The sequence below is a fragment of the Ovis canadensis genome, chromosome 20, assembly GCF_042477335.2.
Source record: "Ovis canadensis isolate MfBH-ARS-UI-01 breed Bighorn chromosome 20, ARS-UI_OviCan_v2, whole genome shotgun sequence".
Lineage (NCBI taxonomy): Eukaryota > Metazoa > Chordata > Mammalia > Artiodactyla > Bovidae > Ovis > Ovis canadensis.
In genome coordinates, this window is record NC_091264.1 from 56,032,862 (window position 1) to 56,051,071 (window position 18,210).

The 18,210-nt window shown below is 52.3% G+C and overlaps 1 protein-coding gene across 16 annotated transcripts in view; it reads right to left on the minus strand.

Moving 5' to 3' along the window:
• Positions 1-18,210, minus strand: part of JARID2 (jumonji and AT-rich interaction domain containing 2) — a 231,140-nt gene that overhangs the window by 18,773 nt on the left and 194,157 nt on the right. For all 16 annotated transcript variants that reach the window (XM_069563841.1, XM_069563848.1, XM_069563839.1 and 13 more), the window contains 2 exons: positions 6,637-6,872; positions 1,450-2,488 (listed from right to left, as the gene is read on the minus strand). In XM_069563841.1, the coding sequence (XP_069419942.1) occupies positions 1,450-2,488; positions 6,637-6,872 (1,275 nt within the window). The remainder of the gene's footprint in view (positions 1-1,449; positions 2,489-6,636; positions 6,873-18,210) is intronic.

Genomic DNA, 18,210 nt, shown 5'->3' on the forward strand with positions numbered 1-18,210 from the left:
CGCGGACAGGGCTTCACACCTGGGCCAACAGCAACGGTGTGAACACACCCAGTCACATCGAGGCTTCTGGTGCCGTGGGAACCGAGGTTTAGGAAACCCACTCTGATGCCCTGATTGCTCAGAAGATCCGCTGCCCCACTGCAGCTCTGGGTCTCCCGCGTAGCCCACACCGCACTCCCGAGATGCCGATGCCTCAGCCTGCTCCCAAGCCCGCATCACCTCCGATCACATCCATGACAGCGGGCCACAAGCCAAGCGTTCTCTGAATTGACGTGAGTCTCATCTGCTGAGAGTAACAGCAACACCTCCGTGGTGCAAGGAAACCTATCTTACTGCCCACCCCGACACCTAAGTAACCGCAGCGGCCCCTCTGCTCCCTGCCTGCCAAAGGCTGCTCCAACCTGGAGGTGGGCCCCGCGCTGCTCCTGTCCAGGGTCCTGAGCCGGAAGAGAGGTGTGTGAGGTCACCACTCCATGGTACCAGCTCACCCCGACGGAGGGCCTTAATCCTGGAGGTGCAAGGACCCACCGGGGAGGAGGGAGACGGGGATTCCAGGCGGGCCATGCGTGTGCCCAGCCCAGGGCCTCACCATGCCAGCCGGCCTGTTCACAACAGCAGTCACTGAGGTGAGCGCGGCTGCAGCACAGAGCTGCACCTGGGCTCGGGTCCACAGGGTTCCAGGAGCTACAGGTTCCACCAGGACCTGGTTCTCACCAGGAAAACCAAGAGGCAAGGAAGGAAGAGGGCAGAGAGAGAGAAGGCTGAAGCGCCACCCACCCACAGTCCTGCGTGGAGGCCCTAAGTGTGGCTGTTTAGAGGCAGTGCTGAAAGCGGTGATCACAGCAAAAGGAGGCCATCGGGTGGGCCCTGACCCCACGCGACTGGTGGGCCCTGACCCCATGCGACTGCTGTCCTTCTAACAAGAGAAGGGATGCCAGGAATCTGTGTGTGGGGGAGAACAGGTGGGGACACGGGAGAAGGAGGCTGCCCACAAGGCAAGGAGAGAGGCCTCAGGAGAAAGGAACCCTGCCAGCACCTCGCTCTCAGATTTGCAAGCTCCAGACCGAGAGAAGTGACTCCCTGCAGGTCTAGCCCCCAACTGCAGTACTTGCTTAAGGCAGCCCCAGCAGACCAAGGCAGGGTGCAGCAGTCCTGCCCTCTCTCTGGACACCACTATGGACTCAGCCAGGCAGCCAGCAGGTGTGGCCCAGTATGAGTGAGTGAGTGAGTGAGTGTGTGGCTGTGTGTGTGGCTGTGGCTGTGGCTGTGGGAGTGTGTGTCTGTGTGTGAGTGTGAGTGAGTGTGTGTGTGTGTGTGGGGGGGGGGGGGGACGGACGGGTGGCGCGGCGCACAGGACCACACTGACCTGCAGAAAGCGGGGCTCAGACTCCCCCTGGGCCCGGACGCGCGCGGAGGAGCTAGCGCGGAGCCGGCCGCCGCGGGCCTTACCTATGAGCGGGAGCTCGTCCATGGCGATGCCCTGAGACCTGAGGTGCTTCTTGATGCAGGCCAGCCGCTGCACGTTGGGGCCCCAGCGCCGGCCCAGCTTGTGGATGTGCTGGATCTGCGTGACGAAGCGCATCTCGTCGTTGAGCTTGCACTCGGGCCGCCAGTCCGGGGGCGGGACCACCCTGCACATGCCGTACTTCTCCACCTGAGGGCGCACCGACTCGATGTAGACGAGCGGGTCGTGGAACTCCTTGGCCGACGGCCGCAGCACGGGGATCTCGTCCATGGCCGCCCACCCGGCCCTGCCGGCCCCCTTCTCGGCCTTGGCCGCCCCCTCGTGCGGCCGAGGCAGGGGCTCCGATTGCGAGGTAGAACGATTTTCACAGGGGGCGCCGCCGTCCGGCTTGCCGTGTGCTTGTCTGCCCGGCGGGCCCTTGCCGGCTGCCGCCCGCTTGGGCCGGTTCCTCTCCAGGCTCCGCTCGGGCGCCTCCTTCTTCCCAGGGCCGCCAAGCAGCGCCTTCTCGGCGGGGCCCGGGGCTGCCTTCCTGCCGGGGCCCTCGGCGGCGCTGCCCGCAGCCCCCTTCATCTTCTTGGGGGGCGACTGCGGCTTGTCGGCCGGGGGCGCCTCCTCCAGCCTCCGCTTGGAGTTCCGGAGCCCCTCCCGCAGCTGCCGCCCCCCCACCTCCTTAGTGCACGGCTTTGGGTTCAACCTGCCGCTGACCTTGAGGCCACTGACGGCGGGCCCAGTGGCCCTGGACGCCCCCCCGAGGGATAGCACCTGTTTGCGGGTTTTTGCATTGCTGCTTTCAGTTTTCCCTGAGATTGTGTGGGTGACAGCGGAACTGGGCTTGTGGTGATGGGGTTTGGTTTCCTTGACTAGTTCTCTCTTGGCTTTGGTGTATGTGACAGTCCCCTTCGTCACCGTTGCAGTGTACTTCACAGTTTTGGACGGTGAAGGTCTGACTTCGCGCATCTTTTTGGCACTGGTTGCGCTTGTACCCAGAGATGACATTCGGGTGACTCCGTTGACCTTAGAGACCTGGGGGCAGCAGGAGGAGCAGAGAGCACAGTCAGTGTCTGCGCGCAGGGGACCCTGCACCCAGGCCCAGCTCAACAGCCGCGCCCGCTGGTGAGGAGCGGGCACAGGGATCCCAGCAAAGGCATGCAAACCACAGCCTCCACGTTATCTGCCAGTCACCCAACACAATCACAAGGCTGTGCTGATAAGGAGGCAGGTGCACGCACGTGCACACACACACCCCTGTTCCAAGAAAAGACACGGTTACACACACACACCCGTTCCGAGAAAAGATGGTTGTTCTTTCCCTCTGCTCCATATATTTCAGCATGATCTGCCCACAGGACGGTAAAATCCACGCTAAATAAGTAAAGAGGGAAATAGAAAATGCCACAGGAAGAAAAGAGCAAGCTCTCTCATGGGGCTCAGATGCCCACGCCCAGAGGGGCAGCTGCCAGCAGTGGGCATGTGTCACCTGGCGCCTCACTGGACACCCTGCATGGCCCTGGCGCCCCAGCCTCTTCTGCCCAGGAGGCACCCATCTCCCGCCTCTGTAAATGTCCACAGTCGACTCTGTGGGAACTGGGTAAATGGTCAGTCGCTCTTCACCAGTCTTACAGCCTGGACTCACTTTGTGGCACACAGAAGTCACCCTCATTTATGAAGAGAGGCCAGGGGGTGACAAGGGTAGACACCCGAAAAGCATTAATTTCCAAAGAAGGATGACAGGCCCACAGGAGGAGCCGCTGCCGGGCTGGTTTGAGGGGCGGGGAATGATACCGCATCACCCAGCTCTGCAGGAAGTGAGGTGCTGGCCCACCGCTACCCGCCTGGCACCTGCAGCTCAGGTTACCTCAGGGGCACAGACACGCAGCTGTCCTCAGTTCACCAGAATTCAACTGCCATGCTCCCATCTCCCACGAGAGGGAGCCATTGAGTCGAGTGGCTCTGCCCAGGCTCTGGGAGCAGCAAAGGAGCCCAAGAGAAACACTGCTGGCTGGGGGATCTGGACCTCAAAATTCAACTCAAACAGCACAGGAGCCTAAATGAACAGAATCCACTGGGCAGGCAGCAGGGCTACGGGCGGGAGGGCAGGCCTGCTGGCGCGGCGGGCCCCTGGGAGTCAGTGAGCAGAGGGGTGAGGCTACCGCGGCCTGGTCAGGGCCCGAGGTCTCCACAGCACCCGCCCCCTCCTGAGGCCCCCAACTGAGCCACACCCCAGGGTCAAAGAGCAACCTGGACTCCCTGTGGGACCTAACGAAGCCCAAACGAAGACCTTAATGTTTTCCAGCCAAGGCGAGCCTCTCACATCTTTCCCGGGATGCTTTTTATTTTCCAGAATATTGAAAAAGACTCCTCATCCTCTGGTCTGAAACGCTCAACCTTCTCGCGCCATCAACCGCCGTATGTGTGACCGTGAGCACCTCTCCTAGAGGCCCCGCAGCACAGCAGACCCTCCGCCCTGCCCTCGTGAGCAGGTTCTCTCCTTCCCATGACGGCCCGTCTCAGCGCCCAGACGAGAACAGGGGCAACCTGCTGGGCACAGCCTCACCATCCACAGCAGCCGCATCCTGGCCTCTGGCCCACACCCCTCCAGATGCAAAACCCTCCTCACCGCGTCTAGAAACCATTTCCAAACCCTTGCCAGGTGTAAGAACCATTGTTTCTTCATCCTAAATCCATTACTATCTTGCTGCACACCACGTAAGCACTATGCTGAGGAAACGCTGCTTTGAAATGCTGCTTTGTTGAACACCTGCCATACGTCCAAATCATCAGCCGGGAGCAGGTCAGGGCTGTTACACACGCCTGCATCACCTGACACCTTTGGGAGAATAGGACCTGGAAGGCTGGCAAGGCCCCGCACACCACGTTCTCGTGCCCCGCGCCCCGGGGGCCAGGGCTCGCAGGAGGGTAGGCACCCACCCAGCACACACGCGCCCCGGGGGCGTCCCTGACAGCAGAGCGAGCTCTCGGGGCGCCAGGGCCGACAGGCAGCGGCACCCCCACGCAGGGGTCCCTCACCCGATCACCTGCATTTCATACAACCCCTGATCTTTTCCTTCAGGCCAACAGAAAAAAATTAACCATATCTGAGATTACAGATTCGAGTATTCTCCGGGCCTCCGTCTTTTATGCAGTTGAAAAGATGAAAGGTCAGGTTCTAATCACTTGCATCAGGCTGTTACAAAAGAATCTACAATTGGTTTCTAGTGACCCTTTTTTTCCTCCCCCCAGAGTACTTAACTAATGGGATTTGATGGTATCAAAATTACCCTTTCATGTCCCACAATATCCCTGGGAGAGGAGCTGGCATCACTGGCTCGAAATCAACAATAGGGCCCAGGCAGGTTGACTATCACAGCCTAAGTCTCGGTGAAGGTCACACTCAGAGCCCAGCTAGAACTGGGAGTCCTGGGTCATCCCACTTGGGGAATTTGACGGGAGGGAGGGCAGGAGACACCCCTCTTACAAGACCTGGACCCGCAAACCAGCCAGGCTCCTGCAGTCACGCAGATGATGGAGTCTGCCTAACTAGGTCTCTCACCCACTTCCAGGTGGAGAGCCTGCTGTGGAACAGGGGCTGGGGCCACCCCAAGGCAGGGAGAACCTGCTACTCCCTCAATTCTCACCTCCAACCGCATACCCCCTCTTGTTCAATGACAAAGGGAAACCCTGAACTCAGAGGCAGGCACTGGGGGCTGAGGATGAGTCTGGACCAACCGAGATGGGGGGTTATCCAACATAGCCTCATGAGTCTGAAAGTGAGAGAGAGATACTGAGAGCAATATTCATTCCACCCTGAGATTCCTGCTCCACAGATGGGTCCCTGTCCACTCCGGACCCCTTCAGAATTGTTTTTTCATAAGCAAAGATCTGGAGGGAAGTTCTGCACAAGGACCAGTCTGGACAACGGCTTTGGAAATGGAATGAGGACTCCAAATGGACAGTGTGTCCTACACTTTACATCCTGAAAACTGGGAACCCAGCTCAGGAAGGCCAACTCCACGCTCAAGTGTTCTCATGAGGAAAACTGAGGTTTGTGTTGCAGGAACTTCAGTGGGCAGTATGCAAAGCCCACCTGCTTACTCTCAGGGTAACATGCCAAAGCGTGAGGTGGCGATCTCAGGAGCGTGGAAACTAAACAAGGATGCTCGCCTCGTCCACCCAACTGACAACTGAGTGATGCTTGCCAGCGCACGGTTAAGACTGGTAATACTCGCGTACACACACAGTCCTTCGTACGTGCCACATGTGAACAGCCCCATGTTTGGAGACAACAGTTCCTGACATCGTCAAGAATGAGAAAGACCACAGGGAAAGAACAATTCAGCAGAAGGAGGAATTCCAACCCTCACACGACAAGGAGCGTCTTTTAGTCACTACGCACACTGCCTGCCAGGGAGTCTCCGGTCCACCCGTACCACTAAGGGCAACTTAACTGTCTGCGACATGATTCCTGGTGAGGAGAGCTCACCGCCTTCCAGGGGCAGTGACAACAGCAGCAGAGGGGTTAACGAGATGCGCCAGGTCCAGGCGCCCGTCTCGCCGCGCCTCCAGGCCCCTCTCACCTCTACTGTCTCCCTCCCGGGTCCCCCACCGGATTGGGAGTCGGGATCTCACCTTGAAATCTGCTGGGGGGTGGGGGTGAGGGCAGGGAGGGCAGAGTGTGTGGCCTCGGGGCAAGGGATAGGGAGCGTGTCCCCTGAGGCCACACCCCATCTCATCACCGCCTGTAGGCCACTCAGAAGTCCTGCCACAGCCGCCAACATGTCCACCAGGGACAGTTCACATGTAGGCCGGCTGCAGACCTGTTTCAAGGCAACATGTGGCTCCCGGCCTCCCCAGTGCGGGACAGGGGACGCCCCCTCGCTGCCCTTCCAGGACACCTGTCAGCACCCTCCAGGGAGCGACCGACTCCAGCAACGCGCCCTCCTCTGTCTTCATCTGAGGAGAGGCGTGGGGACCGGCAGCCCTGTCCAGGCCACGGCTCTCTCACCTCTGATCATCCCTTCCTGCTTTCCGAGCCCTGGAAACACGCACTGCTTCGGGCTACTCCTCACATTCCCCTTCAGTGAATTTGGTGAAGTGGACAGGTGGCCTCGGGCGGGAAGGCTGGAACCTCTGGGCCAGGCCTTGGTCCCTGGTCGGCAAGGGCCGGTCCTCACCTGTTTCCGTAAGTCCTGAGCCGACCGATGCAGAGGGGGGTGGTGGTGGTGAGTGGCGAGCCCCTTGGCCGAGGAGCCCGCGGGGGGTGCGGCAGGGGGGTGGCTTGCGGACGCCTGCTCCCTCCGGGTGTCGGCCCGTGCATCGCTGTGCTTCTCCTTCGCCGGAGTGGCCTCTTTGCTTTTGTGTTTCTGAACAGGTTCCTTCTCCCGGGACGACCTGCTGGAACCATTGAAAACTGCAAAGGAGGGAGGGAGGAAGAACAGAGTCGCTGGGGCTGCAGCCTGCTGCTGGGCGCCCCGCACCCCGCAGACAGGAGGAGGAGGAGAAGGGAGACACGCTGGGCAAGCGTCCCATCTCACAGGCTCTCAAGGCCCAGCCTCCAGACAAAACGGCCACAAAGGAGAGGAATAATCCTAAACACAGAGAAACCCAAAGAAAAGTTATCAATGCAGCTTAGGAATTAGGAGCTTTGGTTGAAATAATTAGAAAATCCATTTTTTAAAAATCACTACAAAAAAGTAAGCATACGCACAAATATACAGTAGCCCTTAGAGTATCAACGTCACACCTTAAACAAAAAGAGAAGAGTTAAAATGAAAAAACCAACTAGTCACATTCCAAGAGCATGACCACCTCACGCGTGAAGACACAAGGGATCCAGAGTTTAAACTAAGGCATGGGAGGCTGCGGATCTGGCTGGTGGACATGGGTCAGGATGCAGCTGCTTCTCCTGACCCCTTGGTGCCCACAGAAGAGGGGGAGCAGGGCTCCGGAGCCCTGAGCCAGGCTCCTTTCTACTCCAGAAGCCACAATACCTGCGCGTATGAAGTGCTTGCTGTCAGCCCAGGGACCGCACTCAAGCTGTCACTCAGCCTCTGAACCCAAAGGAACCAGTCCTGCCCTCAAGCCCATTTCTCAGAGGACACCACTGCTGCGCCCCAAGCCCACTTCCCTGACCGCCAGATGGCGCTCAGAGCCGGCTCCCCACATGCCCACCGCACCCCCACCCCCAGGGAGCTGAGACGCCGGAGAGCACGCTCAGGTCTTTACAGGCAATGCCATGGCGACACTGCCCTGAGTCTTCTCCTCTGCCTACAGCTGGGACTCCACTCCTGGACAGACTTGTGCTTGGCCTGCCAGGCCCCGTGGGCTCCAGGCAGAACAGCTGGGGAAGCCAGTGGGCACTCCTAGCTGTCATCTTAAAAACGTTCCTGGAGCACTTCCTGACAGAGCGTCCTGGAAAGGTCCCTGTGCCCACCTGCCCGTCGAGCACCTGTGTGCCAGGCTGCCTCGCCGCATCCCAGCAGAAAGCACTACGGGGCCAGGCAACTGTGAAGAGAAAACCCCTCCTCCGAGCTGAAACTTCTGAAGCTTAAAGACATGGACGTTCAACCTGCAGGGCCACGAGACGATGACGTCTTTCTCTGAGATGCCCTTCCCAGGGCTCTGAATACTTTCTTCGTCGCCCCCGTTTGTACAGCATGCCTCGTAGACTGCAGACAGTTTCCTCTCATTTGCTTTTTCCATCTGTTACGTTGTTAAATCGGCTAACCCATTTGTTAAACTTTCCTTGCTTAGATAGTCTTTCCTATATTTTCAGATGGTAAAATAATCCTCGAAGTTTCCTAATTGTTTTCTGATTTGATTTAGATTTGCTTCTTTAGTGCATGTTTTATTACACTGTACATAGCATGATTCAAAGATTCACGTTTTCCTTACCTGGACTGGATGTAAACCCTGATCTCCCCCACCCCCCAGCGACCACACACTCTAACTAGGCTTTCAATCCAGAGGTAAAGCCCATGGGACGCATCGAACCACGGTATACGACCCGTGCTGTGCAAGGCTCTGTCCAATACTCTCAGAAAAATGGAGAGCTCTGAATGGCTGGCATTTATTCTAAGTGAAAGTAACTACACGTTTTCAGAATCCATCCTTCATACCCAAGCTGGCAGTATCTGCACTTGCTTTCCAGACAAATTAGAAGCAACATCCATAAGAAGTCATACTTCAACGTGATTAAAAAGCAAGCCAAGGAACATGAATCCAGGCAATTCTTGACCGTTCACCAATTTTCTAGGCAGTGAGCACATTCTTTATTGAAAAACAGTACAGAAGCTTCATCTTTCTTTTTAGTCTTAAATATTTTGTATTTTCCCGAGCTTTGTCATTGCCACAAAGATGAGCAGTCTGCTATTACAGAAGTACCAGTTCTAGAGCTGACTTCTCCAGTTATAAGAATTTTGGTTACAAAAATTTATCCTGGGGATTAGTTAGTTCCTTTTCACAAGGCTGTCTGAGCCGTTCAATTCCCAGCCCTGCCATGTGGGCAAACTGTGGATCCTCGGTTTCCTTACAGGCTGGGGACCACATGCTCCTGAATGGAGACTGTCTGGGAAGACCTACCTGTTGCTTCTGGAAAACGCCCGTCTCGGGTTAGTACTCTCAGATTGGGACAAGACCTCTTCCTGCTTCCCTGACAACGCAGAAGAATGGGCTTCACACAGCCCCAAGGGCAAGCCTGAGCAGACCTCCCACAACCTCCAACTGGACCCCGGCTGCCTCCCACTGCCTCCCAATATCTATTTCATGGGCAAACAGAGGTGGTGCCAACGTCCTGTCCAAGCAAGGAGAAAGAGGATGCTGAAAGCACAGCCCACATTTTCTACCAGCTTAATGTACGGCTTGACCCTTGAGGGACCCAGAGACCCTTTCATGGGATCTCCTAGGTCAAAAATATTTTCATAATTATACTGAAAGTATTTCCCTTTTTCACTGTGTTGGTATTTCAATGATGGTGATAGTTAATGACAGATCAGCCATCAGGGAAATGCAAATCAAAATGACCACGAACCACCACTTCACATCCCCTAGGAGGGCCGTGCTTACGAAGATGGGTAAAGGCAGAGCTGGTGAGGACTAAGAGTGAGCCCTCATTCCCTGCAGGTAGGGATGCAAACTGCTGCAGCCACTCTGGAAAATGGTCTGGAAGTTCCTCAAAACAGAGTTACCATATGACCCAGCAACTCCACTCCCAGATATGAACGTAAGAGGAATGAAAAGTATGTCCACATACAAATGGTCAGAGCAGAAATATGAAAAATAAACACTGGAGAAGAAATCTGAAGGTTCATCAACTGGTATTTAGCTAAACGAAACAAGGTGCTGCCCATCTGTAAAAAGGAGCTGGGTACTGACGCATGCTCCAGCACGGGCGGGTCTTAGAGAAATCACGGGAAGAGAAAGAAAGGCCACCTGCTGCAGGATTCCATTCATATGAGATGACCAGACCAACACATAAGAGGCAGAAAGGAGGGGCTTCCCTTGTGGTCCAGTGTAAAGAATCAGCCGGCAGCAGACACGGGCTGGATCCCTGCTCAGGACAATCCCATGTGCCTAGGAATGCCTGGGCTCCACCACGAGAAGCCCCTGAGATGGGAAGTCCACACCCTACAACAGAGCACCTGCCCTGAGTGCAGGAGGAAAGCCTGCACAGCCACGAAGACCCAGCACAGCCAAGTAAGTGAGCGCGAGAGGCAGCGAGCGCCAGCAGCTGCCGGGCGCTGGGGGCGGCTCCTAACGGGTACAGATTTCTCAGGGTGAAAGCGATGAAAATGTTCTCGAGCTGACTGTGGTGATGGCCACACAACTCTGTGAATATGCTAAAAACTACTAAATTGTTCACTGTGATTCAATTTTATGATACGTAAATTACATCTCTATAAAACTTTAAAAAACATAAACAGCAGCACCAAGTGGCAACATTTAACACAAATCAATGCAGCAGCACCAAAGTATATGAATAAATACTGTATTCCTCATTACAGTTACCAGCAGTTTAAAAGAAAAAGTCAGTTCACTTCAGAAAGTGATAATAGAAATTGTTCACAGCATTAAATCTCACCTCTTGAGTATACACACACTCTGTGAGATACAATGGAAGCGCACACAGAGGCACTTCTCCTTAACATCAGTGACGACTATTTCTAGGGAAAAGGACTTCTGAGATTAAGCTGCAAGCTAGCTGTGTTTTTTCATGGAATGCTATTTTTATTTGAAAGGACAACCAATATAGTTATTTGTCAGCTATTTTCTCAAAATCAAATAAAGTGAGCCTGTCAAGGATAAAGTAACAGTTTTTGCTATCAATGACAGAATTCATGACTTCAGGCAAAAATGACAATTTTGGAAAACCTGTATCTGCCACCATGAGTCTAAAAGCCTCTCAAAACTTAAAGACTTTCCCAATGAGTTTAGTACAGAGGAGACTCTTCGATACAGCGTACCAGAAGGTGCCGACGACTGGAAGGGGGGGTGGCTAACCCAGTGAACCGGCATTCTCAAACGATTGCTATAAGACATTATAAAACTGTGTGACTAAGACAGCCATTCACAGCGGAAGGCAAACCAACGGACGCTAACCTAACAAGGCACCAACAGGGGTTCAGAGTACAACTGACCTTGAAGAGACTACCACTGGTTGGGTCTGGGTGTGAAATCAAAGCCTACAACTGTCACAAAGGCGCCTCCCTCTTCCAACCACCTCTTTGTCTCAAACAGATTTTCTCGTATATGACTGAATCCAGAAGCGGACTTAAGAATGTACCTGTCATCTCCTAAGTCAGACATTAAACAGATTTGCAAAAAAGTCAAACAATGCAACTTCCCTCACCTACAACTTTTCGGGTGTGGAAATACAGTCCCTTTCTTTACATGAAAATGTTATCTGTATCAACATGGAACGCATGTGTGTTATTTTTAAGTAGGTAAATATTTCTAAATCACCTCAGTTTTAATTTTAACATGGTAAGTAAGTAAAGTCGCTCAGTCGTGTCTGACTCTTTGCGACCCCGTGGACGGTAGCCTACCAGGCTCCTCTGTCCACGGAATTTCCCAGGCAAAAGTACTGGAGTGGGTTTCCATTTCCTTCTCCAGGGGATCTTCCTGACCCAGGGATCGAACCCAGGTCTCCGGCACTGCAGGCAGACGCTTTACCGTCTGAGCCATCAGGGAAGCACTTTTAATATGGTAAATATAAATAAATAAAATCCACAACATAAAAGCCTTCTGCAGGCCACACAATGGTTGTTAAGAGTAGAAACAGATCTTGAGACCAAGAGGCCTGAAACCAGTAAGACTGGATCGTCTTTCCCCTGGTTATTAGCTACACTGTGGTTTCCCGAAGCTCTGATGGCCCCTGAACTTACCTCTATAGCCACGCACCCCGCAAAAAGCTCAGGTTCCAAAATTTTGTTAGTGTTAGTCACACAGTCGTGTTTGACTCTTTGCGACCCCGTGGACTGAAGTCCACCAGGCTCCTCTGTCCATGGAATTCTCCGGGCAAAGAAAAAACTGGAATGGGTAGCCATTCCCTTCTCCAGAGGATTTTCCCAACCCGGGGATGGAATCTAGGTCTCAACCACTGCAGGCAGATTCTTTACTGTCTGAACGCCCAGAGAAGCCCCCAGGCTCCAAAATGATGCCACCTAAATTTAAATCCAGAGAAATCATCTGCTAACTATCTGACCTTGGACTGGTTTCCTGTCTAAGCCTCAGTTTTCCAATCTACTATTTATCTCATAGGGTTGCTTGGAAGATTCAGTGACAAAACACTCATCTAGAGAGGACCTCAGAGGGAGCACTGGGCAGGCGTTAGTTTGCAGGGATGGACCAAACCACGATGGAGTCAATGGCCAGGGGGCAGCAGAGGCCCACTGCACACGCACAGCTGATGGCTCCACTCCAAGTGAACCACAGGGTGAGGTCAGTTACCAGACGGAGACTTCAAGAACTCAGAGTGGCACTGGTTAGCCAGCACCATCTTTCTGAAATCCAGGGGTGAGGGGCATGGATCGCTCACTGCCTTATATGTCTCTGAAACAGAAGGCACAGCTCTGCTTCTGTTCTAATGCCCCAGGGAGCTCCGACACCACCAGCACCAAAGCTGCCTCCCCAGGAGTGGGGAGGTGGCCTCTGATCACAGCAGAAGGGAGGGAGGCACGTGCCTTGTATATAGTAACTGAACCGGCGGCAGTGCGCACCGCAGGACGGGCTTCTGCTAAAGACCATTTCGACCAGATAATTGGGAAAGGGGAAGGTTTTCAAAATTTTGAAAAGAAACAACTGAGCAACATTGACTTTCATCTGCAACAAAGGTAGAGTTCTTGAAGGATCCACTCCTGTAACCACTGCGCTATTTCAGAGCAGCTGTCCACCCAAATGGCAGACACAGCCAGAAAGCCAACTCAAGTGTAACTGGGAAGGGGGAGGGGGCGCGGGGGGGCGGGACGGGGTGACGGTGCCTCAGATGAGATGCATTTTGTCATCAGCAGCTCATTAATTTTAAGTGTCGTGGGAACCTGCAGTTTTACTCCTCCAAGTAATTATCTTTTGTCTTAACTTGTAAGATTCTCCAGAAGAGGAAAGGAAAAAATATCCACTCTCACAGGAAAAGCCTAAACCCTGTGAAGATGAGACAGAAAGTTCAATGTACAGAGGACCCACACACATGCTGCCTCCAATTAAAAGGAATAATTGGACTCATTACTTTCAGGAGAGAAAAAAAGTGTTTATCACCAGGAATAGTATTAGGAAATTATACTGTATACTCAGATACAAACAGCTCTGCATTAATGAACAAATATATTGATTTGTATACACACTCTCTGAAAGTTAAATGGCCTGTAGCAAGGGTTTCCATACCACGGCAAGCAAAACCTTTAAATCCAAAGGCGGGTATTCTGACTGAGGGTCACTTCAGGCCCGAGAAGGTAAAATTTGCTCCCAATGGGGGATGAAAAAGAAATGGGCAAGAGAAGTCACTATAGAAACAGCTTCACTAGCAAACTTTGATTGCGTGAAAGGCGGAAAGCCATACTTTCCAAGGAGGACCTCACACCTCCAGAGGGTTTGTACTAAACCACGTCCCCCATCTGACTCTGTGCACATAGTCAGATCCTGACAAAATTCCCAGGGGATCCTCCAGGCCTTTAAAACCCTCACTCCATATACAAGCTGGACCAGACCGGCTGGTTGTGACTCCTAGCTGCCAGATCTGCAACCCATCTGTGCCTCCATTCTCAGAAGAACAAACCGGTACCTCTGCTTATCTGCCCTCCAGGAATCACTAAAGTACTTAAAAGTCCATGAAACACTATCCATTCTTCAGAGAAAAAAGCTGGACAAACAGAAGAAAGTTGATCTTTTTAGTGACTTACCTGGTGGCTCAGACAGTAAAACATCTGCCTACAATGCAGGAGACCCAGGTTTGATCCCTGGGTTGGGAAGATCCCCTGGAGAAGGAAATAGCAACACACTCCAGGACTCTTGCCTTGAAAATCTCATGGATGGAGGAACCTGGTAGGCTACAGTCCACAATCTTTTTAAAAGCTCCTGCTCTAAGAGCAAAGACAAGACTTGAAAAGAGTCCTTCCTCGTAAGCAGAGTCCTTTCTCGTAAGCAGAGTACAGCCCCAATCATCCTATTAGCACCAGGAAGGCACTTCATCTGAAAACCAGGAAGTTTTTTCTATCAGGTGAACAGAAAAAAAGACCCTGTGAATGGCATCTGGCCAAAGTTCTATGACTCCCTGTGATGACCCAGTGTCTAACCTTCACCCTGAAAAAGAAACACAGACAAAAGCCATTATGGAAAGCGGCGCGGGAAGGTCTGCCAGCAGCCACATGACACACGCGAGGAAAGAAACAGCAGGAGGTCGAAGATGGGACTAACCCCCAAATTATATAAAGTCAGGCTTGCTCCCTGTGTCAGCCCCAAAACAGGAAGGGACAAAAGAATGAAGAAAGAAAAAAGAATCGTTATAAATAGAGAAGACTGTGCTATGGAAAGGAAAAGAGGAACACACCAAGTTCCTGATCGGGAGCCAGATATTTAAATATAAGCTTCATGTCATTACAAGGCGTCCGGACTCGGGGAAGGCAGGCCCCACCAATCGGCTGGCATCAGATCCTTGTTACTGTACAAAAGCCGCACTTGCTCCCTGGAGCCAGTTCAACTTTGAGTCACTATTGTCTGAAAACAATGGAATGTGTCTGCCAACCTGTGCCAACAGTTCAAAAGGGTTTTAATGCTGGCTGTGTGAATGCTGCAACCCGGTTTGGCCTGGGCCAAAACAGCTCCACTGACTTGGCTGGAGCAGTCACGTGTCAAGCTGGAGAGCGAGAATGTGTAGGTCGGCTCCGGCTCCATCAGGGTCTTGCTCGGGCTGGGAGGCCCCAGCAACAGCTGGAACCTACGGCAGCCCACATGCACCCCGATCTGGTGTCACAGGCAAGCTCTCCTGGTTTATCTTGGTGTTCTGAAAGCCCTCTGGAATTTCCACCCAGTCAAATTCTACCACTTTGGCTACATTGTATAACAGGAGAAACAAACCTGCTGAAAGAATCTTTAAAGCCAACCTGATTTTCTTCTCTCTATAAGAACTTGAATCTGTAAGTCATGGAATGTTTTTCCAATCAAAACTTGGCTACCAGGGTACCGAGATCTAGAAATGTGAATACACTGTGGGCAATAATGTAATATACCCAACAGAGTTGGACAGATTTGCCAATTAAACATGTTCCTTACACAGGATCCTAATAACTGCAGATACCGAAGTCTGAAAAGAGCAGATGACCTTTATGATAATATAAAGGTCAGGGCATCAGAAAGACCATCAGTCAGGATGAATGGCTTCTGTCATTGAAAAATGGGTTTACTGGCCCACCTGGCCCCCATAGGAGCAAAGCAAAGGACAAGACGGATGGCCGGATGGTGACTGACCCCCGCCTGTCCCCGCACCAGCTGGCTCAAGGCACCTGTGTTCTCCAACATGCCACAGGGGGGACCAGAGGACACCCGGGAGGACCCGTCAGGAGTGGGGGCAGTGGGCCGAGAGGAATCTCATGCTTTGTCACCCTCAAGAACCAAGACACAGCACAGAGCCACGAGATACACTCCAGCAGGGGATAAGCAATAACTCTGAAGAGCAAATGAAAAAAGTGCTTTTTGCAGCCTGGCGTTTCCTAAAGCCCTACATTCAAGGAGATGAATTCTGAAAGGTCAACCACTTTTGAAGTGGCAAGACCTCTGGCCCACCTCTGGACCTGAACAAGGAATCTCAAGGTTTTGCTGTGAATGGAAAGTAAGTGTGCACAAAAGTCAAACTGGAAAGCATTCCATACACATGATCAACTCTACAAGATATAGAAGAAAGGATAAAAATGCAGAATAAAAATATCAGTACAGAAAACCAAATACAGCAGTATCAGTATCGTAGTAAGGATTGTTTTCAAGGCTCTCCAAATAAAGTCTGTGGGTCTGCCACTGTCCACACACACTTCCACTCGCCCCCCAGCCAGGAAAGGAATGGCAGGCAAGGGAAGGACATCCTACCTGCACACGTTAAAATCTCTGGGAGCAGCACAACTTCCCCCGTGACTGAAGCGTGCCCTCAAGACAGGCTGGGTGAGTGTAGCTGGAAACATTGAACACTGAGCAGTTGGGTGAACAGCTCAGCAATCTAATTTACAACGTATGTGATACAAACACACCCCAGCCGAGCATGAACAACAAAACTGATTAAAGAGTCTGAAAATCTAATACGTTGTCTTAATTTCTTCAGCACTGCAGAGTATTACAGTTCTTTAGAAGAGTCATCAGACCTGAGGCCAGCAACACAACAGTATCCAGACTGTTTCTGAAAACCTACCAAGTGCCAGGTGCCATGTGGAAGGCATCCGTCATTCACTGAGTCCCAACAGACACTTGTTCCTCTTTAGTAAGCCGCTATCCATTTAGCATGTGGTCCATTCACACAGGAACCATCCTGTGGGTTCCGGCATGTTCACACTTGTGCAACCATCATCACGGCTAAGTTTACAGTCCCCATCACCCCAAAATGAAACTCCATCCCTGCCTGTCCTGAACCCAAATGGGAAGAGTCAGGTGCTCTCCGCATTTTACAAACGGGGAAACTGGGGCCTAAAGAGATTAAACCACTGGATAATGACACCTGGTCAGGAAGGTGGACTCGAGCCAGAAGCTTCTCTTCCACCACCAGACCCATCTCCCCTGTCACCCGTCTCTGAAATCTGCCTGAGCCTCTCACCACAGAGCAAGGGCCCTGCCATTCCCAGGAAGAGACATCTGCATGCTAAATAAATAGGCGCCAGAGTAGCCCTTGGTGTAGGCATGCCCCCAAGGGCCTGCGTGGACCCTCAGAGCAAACGCTGAAGGTAAACAAGAAACAAGGGAGAGCTGATCACCCTAGCGGACGGTTCAGTGGGGTCTGTCCATCACTCATGGAGCAGCTCCTGGTGCTGAGGGTGGGCATGACTCACGCTCAGCGCTCACAGTCCCTCTGGGGCAGCCCTCACCGTGTGCCAGGTATCTGAAACATACTAGCTTCCTGAGATTCTCTTATCAACTACAAGGCTATTTCTAGACTTCCAGATCTTACAGTCACATGAAGCATTAACAGCCAATATGGTGCCCTCTACCAGAGAGAAACACAACCTACACCGACTCATTTACCCTTCACAAAAACCTATGAAAAAGCATGCCTACTACCTCTTTAAAGATAAGAAAAGTAGAACGGCCTCAAGTAGCGACTCCATCTGGGCAAACAAGCATCGGTGTCCTGCTCTCAGCCGCTAGACCAAGTGGCCCCAAATGAGGGGGCAGCAGAGGGCTAACAACACACTTACCACTCTGCATATTCTCCTGCTCTTAAAGAGAACAGGCTTTACGAGAACCTGTTGGAGAACCCATACTCCAACTCAGGAGATACAGCTGCCCCAACTGGGAGGAAAAAAAATAAGCTGCAGGAGGTTTAAAAAAAAGGTGAAGAGGATATTCCACAAAAGCATGAGTTAAAGAAAAAAAGCTCTTCACAGCTGGAACAGCATCTCCTCGTGGCACACAGAGGAACCCTGGTCCTGCGCACACAACCCACCCCTCCACCACCCAGACAGGGGGCCGAATGCACCTCGAAGATGATCCCAGGGCAGACACGAGTGAAGTCGGCCAAATGACCAATTTTTGGCCCTTACATAATACACCGCACCCCACCCTGCCCCCCGAAACCCACCCAGTGTCAATTCAAAAGCAATGAAATCATTCCAGCTAGGAATCTAATGACATGCTGTTTACAAAGGCTTGTGAGAAATGTCCCTCTTCAGAAACAGAGGCGCACCAAAAGAGAGGTCTCTGCTATTCCTTCCATTTTCCATTAAGTGCAAAAAAAAAAAGAAAAAGAAACGCATGAGAAGAATACACAATATGGGGCTGATCTGAGCAACCCACTCTCGCTGAGTTCTCCTGTGAAAGGATAAGAAAAACCAAAGCCAGACTCTTTATAGACAAACGTTGTTAATTCCTCTACCCTACCTCACTTATCCTGATGAAGAACAATTACCAATGACAAGAACTTCTCAAACACTGAGTCACTTCAAATATCAACTTGCAACACAAATACTCAGAGGCAAGTTTTGATTGTGTGTTTGGTGGCCAAATACAGAGATTACCTAAGTGCTTTCCTGTGAGGATATCATCTGAGGCTCCGCAGATGGAGG